At 55.8% G+C, this 9,864-nt stretch overlaps 1 protein-coding gene and 1 non-coding gene across 2 annotated transcripts; one reads left to right on the top strand and one right to left on the bottom strand.

Annotated features, from left to right (window-relative positions):
- The first annotated feature begins 143 nt into the window (after window positions 1–143).
- LOC146398100 (uncharacterized) lies at window positions 144–8,468 on the top strand. Its single transcript, XM_084983152.1, has 4 exons — window positions 144–162; window positions 243–281; window positions 5,922–7,124; window positions 8,344–8,468. The coding sequence occupies exons 1-3, from the start codon at window positions 144–146 to the stop codon at window positions 7,061–7,063; spliced, it is 1,200 nt and encodes a 399-aa protein (XP_084839278.1). The 3' UTR covers window positions 7,064–7,124; window positions 8,344–8,468.
- LOC146398101 (U2 spliceosomal RNA) lies at window positions 5,920–6,110 on the bottom strand. The gene has a single exon (XR_014822106.1). It is a non-coding gene; the product is annotated as a U2 spliceosomal RNA (small nuclear RNA).
- Window positions 8,469–9,864: the final 1,396 nt, after the last annotated feature.

The raw sequence follows: 9,864 nt of genomic DNA, 5'->3' as shown, positions 1-9,864 counted from the left end.
CTCTCTCTAGTGTGATTTGTTCTCCCCCCTCGTGGCTCTCGCTTCCCAGCCATTACCACCCTCCTGGGGCTCCACTTGCTGTTTCGTTCTGGTCACCCCCAGTCCCCTCCTGCAGCCAAGGTCTCCCAAAGTGCCAGGCGCCTATGCAGGTGGAGGCTGGACGTCTGTCCCTGTGGGGGTCTGTCTCCTAAGACGCTGCACCATGGCTGCAACCCCCTCTTCATAACCTCCTCCACCTGCAGCCTACTCCCGCCTTAGCCTTGCCTGCATCCCCCCGGAAGGTGAGGGCCTTGAGATAGTTATGGGATGAAGAAGCAGGTGGTCTTAGGTGTGGGGAAAACTGAGGTAGGGAAAAGGCGAGGTAGCTGAGTTCCATGCTTCCTCATGGGATGTTCTGTTCAAAAATGGGGCTGTGGGAGTTCTCCCGTGGCACAGCAGCTTGGGTATCCAGTGTTGTCACTGCAGTGACTCAGATTCGATCCCTTGCCTGGGAAGTTCCGAATGTCAGACAGGTGTGGCCTCCCCCCAAAATGGAGCTGCTAAGCATGATCTGAGAGTGGAGTTTTCTTCTGTCTGATGTCTAAATGTTGTTCCTCAGGCACCTGCATAAACCCAGGTTTTGTTTGGTTGGTTGGTTGGTTGGTTGTTGGGTCTTTTTAGGGCTGAACCTGTGGCACATGGAAGTTCCCAGGCTAGGGGTGGAACTGGAGCCTCAGCTGCTGGCCAACACCACAGCCACAGCAACGCCAGAGCCTTAACCCACTGGGCGAGGCCCGGGATTGAACCCAAGTCCTCATGCAAACCGGTCGGGTTTGTTACTGCTGAGCCACGATGGGAACCTCACAGGCCCAGTGTTAGGGCTGGTGGTCCCAACCAGTCTTCGCCATCTTGACCTGGACAGCAGCCAACTCCAAGTTTCTGGAAAACAATTAAGCCTCTGTTAGTAGAAGGGAGCCATAAGTCCGAGGGGTTATCTAGAGGGGTGGTTAAAGAGCCCCCAAATAATTAAGGCAAAGTTCCCTTGGGATGCCGCAGGTTAAATATGGCATTGTCACTGCTGTGGCTGGGGTCACAGCGGAGGCATGGGTCCCACTCCTGGCCTGAGAACTTGTATATCCTGGGGGCACCGCCAAAAGAAATGAGGGGGAGCTGGGTCAGTGAAGGCTGCTTACCAGCGGGGGTGGGGTGGGGCGTTACGCTCATCTAAATGTGAGCTCACCTCCACGCACACCAAAGGAACCAACAAACCTGAAAGAGTGCAGATTTTCCATTCCCACCTTCAAACTGTCAGAAAGGAAGCCTCCAGGAGGCCAAGCGACCTGCACACCTTGACACCCTCCCGGCTCCACGTTCCTTCAGGAATCAGGCGCCCACAGACACCTCCACCAGGGGGCAGCATCTCCTGCCCAGCCCTTGGCTGGGCCCTGGGACTTGGTTTTGTTTTGGATGCGCTGCCTCTGAACCCGCCTCTGGTAGGGGAAGAGGAGGCGCCTAAGGGTTCCTTCCACACGTTTTCTCTGGTCGCGCTCCTTCTAAGAAGTAGGTTGTGTCTCCCGCATTTCATTCTGGGGGAAACACAGCTAGGATTTGAAATCCGGGTCTTGGTGATTCCCAGGCTGAAGCTGCTCCCGGGCAGCCACTTGCCCGGCCCATCCCCACTCCTGCAGGCGCCTCTCCTCCTTCATTTGTGCCCTCAGACAGGTGCTCGGTTAGGCTGCTGAGGAGACAAGGATGTCCTCGGCCGCTTGCCGGGTGCGTTCCATCCATCCTGTAGCCTCTCCTCCAAGAAATCCTTCCTCTCCAGTAAAGGCCTGAGCATTCAGTACTACCCAGACCTTGCCCAGAAGGGCAGGATTTTATAGGCATCCCTGGTGACCACCGAGGTCTCAAGGATCCTAGACCAGGAAACTTCCAGCTAAGGGTCGATGCTTGGTTCCCATAGTCAGGGAACCCCCTGAGTACATTTAACCATGCCATTGTGGAGTTCCCATTGTGGCTCAGTGGTAATGAACCCGACCAGTATCCCTGAGGATGCAGGCTCCATCCTTGGCCTCCCTCGGTGGGTTAAGGATTCGGCATTGCCATGAGCTGCGGCGTAGGACGCAGACGCGGCTCGGATCTGGCGTTGCTGTGGCTGTGGCAGAGGCCGGCAGCTGTAGCTCCCATTAGACCCCTAGCCTGGGAACTTCCACGTGCTGCAGGTGCAGCCCCCCAAAAGCAAAAGACATTAATTTTGAAAAAATCGTCCCATTGTGCAGTCATGAATCCTGCAAGCTTTCCTGACTGCCCACTGTGTGGCAGGCGTGGTGCTGGGCACTGCAGAGCTGTGGATGACAAGAGCCAGCTCCTGGGCTCGGCACTTCGTCTGCTGGGGAGATGGCTCTAAGGAAGAACAACCCCTCAGCAGCTAGAAGTTGACCCCGGCTGGGGCGTCTGCAGGAGGTGGCGTGCAGGTCCCAGCCAATCTGTCCTCTCTGGAATGAATGCTCTGGAGTGACTCCTTATCACTGAAAACCTTGGCTCTAAGGTCGCCAATTGGAGAGCGCTTCAAGAGCAATCCCCTACCCCCCAAGCCTGGACTCATCTAAAGTAGCTCCCTGCCCAGTTACTCTCCAGCCCATCTCCCTGTTTCATTTTCCTTGCTTGTACGGGTCGTGATCTGAAATTCTCTCTCTGCAGTCATTGTCTGTGTCCCCCATTGCCCAATATGATGTACACTCCGTGAGGGCAGGTCCCAGACTGGGGTGTGGAGGTGGAGACCGGAGTTCCCACTTACCTCTTCTTGGTCTTTTCTAGGGCCGCACCCGAGGCACAGGGAGGTTCCCAGGCTAGGGGTCTAATCAGAGCTGTGGCCGCTGGCCTACTCCACAGTCACAGCAACGCGGGACCTGAGCCCCGTCTTCAACCTACACCACGGCTCACGGCGACGCCGGATCCTTAACCCCCGGGGCAAGGCCAGGGATCGAACCCGCAACCTCACGGTTCCTCGTCGGATTCGTTAACCACTGAGCCACCGATGGGAACTCCCTGGAATTCCTACTTAGAAGAGACTGGATTGGGGTAGGTCCACGGCCTGAGGCTGTCCTGACAAACCGGGCCCCTTTCTTCACCCTCATCTTGCCCCATCTCCTTCCCACTTGTTCAATACCTTCCCTGGCAAACACAAAAGATGAATTGCCACTTCCATCCCCTTCATCAGATAGTCCAGTGACAGTCTCCCTCTTGGGTGAGGCCCAGAAGATCTTGGAGAAATGCTAAAGAAGTTTCAAAGATTGTGGAAGAAACAAAACAATGGGCGTGTTTTCAGCTCCCATTTGTTTGGTTTCATAGACAATGCAGCATTTGTTCAAAGCCCAGGTTAGTTAATTTCTAGCTGGGTGACCTGGGCCAGGGATCAGATCCAAGCCACAGCTGTGCCTTGTGCAGGAGCAGTTTCCACCTAGACGCCACCGCACCTGCGGCGTCGCTGGATGCTTTAACACACCGTGCCAGGCTGGGGATTGAACCTGCGTCTCGGCCCTGCAGAGCCGCTGCTGATCCTGTTGCGCCACCGTGGGAACGCCTCAGTTTCTTCTTTTCGGGTAAACATACCTGGTTTGAGTTGTGTCAACTGCAAACAAAATAGAAGCAGCTCACCTAAATGTTGAGAGGTGTAGGTTATTCAGCAGAGGCAAGGGGTGGGGGAAATCAGTTTTTGCAACGAAAGACCTGGCAGTCCGAACATCAAAGGACTGCTGCTCCTAAAAGAAAACAAGGGGAGTTCCCACTGGGGCTCAGCCGTTAACGAAGCCGACTAGCATCCACGAGGTCACGGGTTTGATCCCTGGCCTCGCTCAGTGGGTTAAGGATCCAGCGTTGCCGAGAGCCGTGGTGTAGGTCACAGACGCGGCTCGGATCCGGAGTTGGCTGTGGCTGTGGCGCAGGGCCGGCGGCTACAGCTCCAACTGGATCCCTAGCCTGGGAACCTCCATATGCTGCAGGTGTGCCCCCCCCCCAAAAAAAAAGACAAAAAAAAAAAAAAAAGAAAGAAGGAAAATAGGGGATACAGCAGAAATTGGCACAACATTGTAAATCAAGTATAATTTTTAAAAAAAGGAAGGAAGAGAAAGAAAAAGAAGGAAGGAGGGAAGGAAAGAAAGGAAGACAGACAGACAGACAGAAAGAAAAACAAGGGAGTTCCTTGGTGGCTCAGCATATTAGGGACCCGGAATTGTCACTGCTGTGGTGAGGGATGGATCCCTGGCCCAGAAGCTTCCGTATGCCCTGGTCAAGGACCAAAAAGAAATAAAAACAAAAGAAAACCAGGTAAGCAATTCAGTGCTTCTATTTATGGGAAGATCTAGGAATCTAGGCTCGCTGAAATCATTCCTTTAATATGCACCTCAGATATCCGGGCCCCGAATCCTATTGTGCTCTGCTTTCATGTTGTTTTGTTGTTTTGCTTTTTTTTTTTTTTTTGTCTTTTTGCTATTTCTTTGGGCCGCTCCCGCGGCATATGGAGGTTCCCGGGCTAGGGGTCCAATCAGAGCTGTAGCCGCCGGCCTACGCCAGAGCCACAGCAACGGGGGATCGGAGCCGCGTCTGCGACCTACACCACAGCTCACGGCAACGCCGGATCGTGAACCCACTGAGCAAGGGCAGGGACCGAACCCGCAACCTCATAGTTCCTAGTCGGATTCGTTAACCACTGTGCCACGACGGGAACTCCTGTTGTTTTGCTTTTTGTTTTTTGCCATGCTGGCAGCACGTGCAAGTACCCAGGCCAAGGAGGGAACCTGCACCAGATCCTTAGCCCACGGAGCCAGCGAACTCCTGGGGGTTTTTTGGTTTTAAACGATCCTGTGCTTTCTAATCTAGACGGGCCTCAGGGTGCACCCATGTAAACTGATGGTTTAATGGCTGTAACATCCTTTGTTGACTACTGCAATCATTTAGTTTCTCCTTTGTGGCAGGCCCAACTCAGACTTGATCTCTGAAACTTGCTTTCCGCCACAGTGTAAGGGAACAAATGCATATTCCTCAGCAAATCATCCCGCGGCTGCAAAGGTCTTGTCCAGTGGTTAAAACGCTGCTTTCCCGGTTGGGCAGGAGACACAGCCCAGTAATTAAAACCACCAGGCCCCCCCCCCCCGGGGGGGGGTTGGCGGGGAGGGGGAGGGAGTTCCGGTCGTGGTGCCGAGAACATGAATCCCACGAGGAACCAGAAGGTTGCAGGTTCTATCCCTGGCCTTGCGCAGTGGGTCAAGCATCCGGTGGTAAAGGCCGGCAGCTGTGGCTCCAAACCCAGCCCTAGTCTGGGAACCTCCACACTCCGCGAACGCGGCCCTGAAGAACAAAACAAAACACCCGCCCAAACAGCCACCAACTGCCGCGGAACCAACATAAACACACTGAAAGCACCTTAAACGAAGAAAGACTTGAGGCGTAAAGTAAAACTCAAAGCCGGAGTTCCCGTCGTGGCGCAGTGGTTAACGAATCGGTTGCGGGTTCAAGCCCTGGCCTTGCTCCGTGGGTTAAGGATCCGGCGTGGCGGTGCCGAGAACTGTGGTGGAGGTTGCAGACGTGGCTCGGATTCCGCGTTGCTGTGGCTCTGGCGTAGGCGGGCAGCTGCAGCCCCGGTTCGACCCCCAGCCCGGGAACCTCCACATGCCGCGGGAGCGGCCAAGCAAATGGCACCAAGACCCGAAGAAGAAAAAGAAAAAAAACAAAAAACAAAAAACAAACTCAAATCCACCTACAGCAGCCAGCTAGAGAACACGGCTATAAAACTCAGCCTCCAAACTTCCCACAGAAAAAAAGCTTCATAACAGAAAGACGACGTAATGGACAACATGATAGAATAAAACTTCCCTTCAAACGCTCTTCTAGCCGCCAAGGTGACGCCCCTTCTACTTTTCAAACCCTGTCGTGTTCCCCCGCAGGGGGTGCACCGTTCCCGGAAGTACTGCAATACCAGGTCGATGCGTGGAGCGGACGGAGCAAGCTCCTACTCCAACTCCCAGCTCCAAAAATCCATTTAATATATTGTCCTCGGATAGAGGACGTATCAGATATTAAACTGATAAGAACAGATACTACACTTGATCTTAGCCAAAAGGCCGAGAAGCGATGCCCGCCCCCACCCCCAGCGCCCGCACCGCCCGGCCCGCAGCCACACTCAACTCACGGTGACCCCCACCACCCCGCGCTCCCGCTCGCCCCTCCTTCGCCTCCCTCGCACCACTGCGGCGGGCGCTACGCCGGCCTCTCCCGCGGATGTTTTCCTCCCTACATCGTCAAAGACGACTCCTCCACCGCTCGCGGCCTCGCCGGCCTCGGGCTGGGGCGACCTTTGCCGTTTGCATGTCCCGCCCGGTCCCAACCGAGCAGGCGTGGCCAAGGCGGGCTCGCCAGGCCCTGGGGACCGCCTCCCGGCGCCCGGCACCCGGCGCGCAGGCCGGGCCGCAGAGGATGCCCTTCGTCTTTGGCACCCCAAGCCGACAGGAGAGACGCGGTGGGCGGCCGGAGGGGCCGGGGGAAGGAGCTGCTGGCGGAGATTTTCCTGAAGCCAAAGTGTGCCAATGGCCTCCGACTGCGGAGGGACGAGCTTCGTGCCGTCGTCGCAGAAGGGCCTGGTTCTGAGTCCCGGCCTTGGCAGGTCTGGAGCGATGCTTCCCGCGGCGCCGTCAGCTCCCAGCCAGGCGGCGGGCGTGCGGGTGGGGAGGGCCCGGCCGGGCCGACGCCAGGAGCCTCCCCAGCTCCAGCGCCTGCGTCTGCCGGCCGCCTCCACGGACCGGGCCGTCGGAGAGCGCCCTCTGCCCGAGACGTCGATCCCTACACCCCCTCCGCCCCCGGCCGCTTGTGGCCACAGCTCCTCGCCGCAGGCCTCGCGCTGGGCTCTTGCGCACCCCGCCCCGCGTCTGCCTGCCGCCCTCCTCCTTCGTGCTCCCTCCCAGCCGGTGCTTCTTTTCCAGTCCACCCTTCCCCACCCGCCGCCGAAACCGGAGGGGACCCTCCTCAGCCCTTGTCGCCCCGTCATCCCAGCGCTAGCCCGGGGGCCGGCCTGGAAGGGGGTGCACGGTAGACGCTCGTTGAGCGAGTGAAAGAGGCGCAGAACAGACGGAATCGGACGAGCCGTTAGGAGGGTACGGGCCGGTCCAGGGCTGAAGGGAGGGAAGAGGTGGCCAGGCGGCGGCAGGACACCCGAGAGGCGAGGGGACTGTCAGGGCCGCTCTGGGCGTCGAGGCCAGTCCGGGAGGATCAGCTCTGAGCTGCGGTGGGGGCTCACACCACAGCTGTGGCAACACCGGATCCACAGCACACTGTGCCGGGTGGGCTACTGAGCCTGCAAGCCGGTGCTCCTGAGACCCCACCCGTCCCCCCGGGCCTCCGTGGGAACTCTAGGTACCATTTGCTTTCTATGGCCACGCCGTCGTCGTCGGCACAGGGAATTTCCTAGGCTAGGGGCCAAATCAGAGCTACGGCTGCCGGCCCTCGCCACAGCCACGGGGACGCTGAGCCACGTCTGTGACCTCCACCGCAGCTCACCGCAACGCCCGATCCCCGACCCCCTGAGCGAGGCCAGGCATTGCACCGGCATCCTGGTGGATACCAGTTGGATTGGTTTCTGCTGGACCCCAGCAATGGGAACTCTTAGGAGGGCCCTTTGAATACACTACCTCTTCGCTAGAGTCTAAGGTAGAGGGGGTGCCTCGTGGGCTTACTGGGCTTTTTGGTGCTCCCTGCAATGTGTGGGCCAAGGCAAGTGCCTCGCTCCCTTCCCTCCACTCTAATCCCCACTGCGTTATTATTAGCCCCGTTCTGCTCACCGGAGCTGTCACAGGCACAGGCCACCTGGAGCGCTGGGCATGTGGGAGCGCTGGGTCCTAATTGGGATGTGTTGTGAGGGTAGAGTACACGTGGGGTTTAAAAGACAGCCTTCAAGGAGTTCCCGCTGTGGCTCCAAGCGGTCAGGGCCTCTTGGGAGCGCTGGCACGCAGGTTCCCTCCTCAGGCTAAGGATCCCGTTGTTGCTGCTGCTGCTGTGGCTTCCATAGTGACTGTGATTGGGATCTGGGCCTCAGCCTGGGAACTTCATATGCGACGGGTCAACCAACCAAAAAAAAAAAAAAGAAAAAAAGAAAAAAGGACAAGAATTTAGTATCCAAAGCGGTAAAGTATCTCAGTAATTTGGACACTGATTACATAGATTCAAGCGATAGTTTAGATATACTGAGTTTAATAAAACATGAAACTTAATTTCACTTGTTTTCACTATTTTCTTATGTGGCTAGGAAGACTTAAAGTTACGTGTAAGTGGAGTTCCTGTGGCTCCGTGGAGTAAGGATCCTTTGCTGTGTTTCAGGCAGCGTGGTTTGGATCCCTGACTTGCACCGTGGGGTTCAAGTTCCAGTGTTACCACCGATTTGGCTGGGATTTGATTCCTTGCCCGGGAACCTCCACATGGCGTGGGTGAGGGGGAAAGGAAGAAGAAAGTACCCGCGTGCGTCACCTGTTTCTAGTGGAAAGCACTCTGCCAGACTGAAGTTCAGAGAGGCCAAGCAGCTTGCCTAGGATCATACAGCCAATGTGAAGCCAAGTCAGGGCTTGCATCCAAGCATCCAGCTAACCATGTGGGACCTCAGTCTTTTTAAACTGGGGTTGATTTTATTTTATTTTTTTTAATAGTTATAATGGGAGTTCTTGTTATGGCCAGCAATAGTGAACCTGACTAGTATCCACGAGGACTTGGGTTCCGTCCTTGGCCTGGCCCACTGGGTTGAGGATCCAGCGTTTCGGTGAGCTGTGGTTGTAGGTGGAAGATGCTGCTCAGATCCATGGTTGCTGTGGCTGTGGTGTAGGCTGGCAGCTATGGCTCTGAGTTGACCCCTGGCCTGGGAACCTCCCTATGCTGAGGGTGCCCTCCTAAAGTAAAAAATAAAATAAAATAGGGAGAATGACAATGCCTGTCTGATTAGGCTGCCTGTGAAGCTACACATGGAAGGGCAGGCGCATGGGGCTGTCTGAATAAGGGCCCTCTAGGGAAAGTCACTTCTTGTCTGTAAGAGAGAGAGAATTCCACTTCAGTGCTGTGCACTGTCTCCACTTACCCACCCTGAGCATTCCTGTTTCACATCCCGCTTTACCTATTTATGTTTCTGCCACCTGCTACGTTGCTATTGACACCCATGAGTGTCACGTGGCATGTGTATAGACATTGAGGTGGGCACACAGACACACAGATGTATAGCTGTCATCACAGATACACCGAAATTAGTGCTGGACTGCTCTTCCCCTCGATGGCAGGGGTTGTATTTGCTGCTGTCTCCTCCGCGCCTGTATTTGTTGACTGAATGGACAGAAGAGGGTGAACTGAGACAATATATCCTAGGCTCAGCCTGCTCCTGACCAGACTCTTCAGCCTCCCATCCCTGGACCTCTGTTCAGATCTGTGAGCGTCAGACCATCTTCTGCTCACTCCTTTGGTTTCCCTGAGAAGGCGGTGGCTACGGTCCAAACACCCAACCATCTGTCCATTTCTCGCCGACTCCCTCCTTGTCCTGCCTGGTGTTCTGGCCTCTTGGGCAGGTGTCTTCGTCCCCATCCTGGGCTGAGTGTGCCCTGAGGGCAGGATCAGCTGCTGGTCCACTCCTGCCCAGGTGTGTCACATCGGTTCCAGGTGATGCAGGATAAAACAAGGAAAGTAAGAGTACATATTTGCAACCCAAACCCCAGAAGATGTACTCACCTTTCTAACATACAAAGAGCGCCTCAAAGTTATACTAAAAGGCTAACTATTCCATAGGGGGGAACGTGGGTGAAGACCAGGCACTGAATCATTTCCTAGTTCGTAGAGAAGAAAAAGTGGTTTTGGGATTTCCTCTTG

Source organism: Sus scrofa, chromosome 12 (assembly GCF_054392235.1).
Source record: "Sus scrofa isolate SSC_HxYL_T2T_F1_AM1 chromosome 12, Sscrofa_HxYL_maternal_Yorkshire_Landrace_v2.0, whole genome shotgun sequence".
NCBI lineage: Eukaryota > Metazoa > Chordata > Mammalia > Artiodactyla > Suidae > Sus > Sus scrofa.
The sequence above is the reverse complement of the archived record's forward strand: the minus strand, read 5'-3'. Positions and strand labels throughout refer to the sequence as shown.

Coding starts and splice junctions, on each gene's coding strand:
- LOC146398100 (XM_084983152.1), top strand. Junction 282..5,921: donor TGCCTGCATCCCCCCGGAAG/GTGAGGGCCTTG, acceptor GTTCCCCCGCAG/GGGGTGCACCGTTCCCGGAA.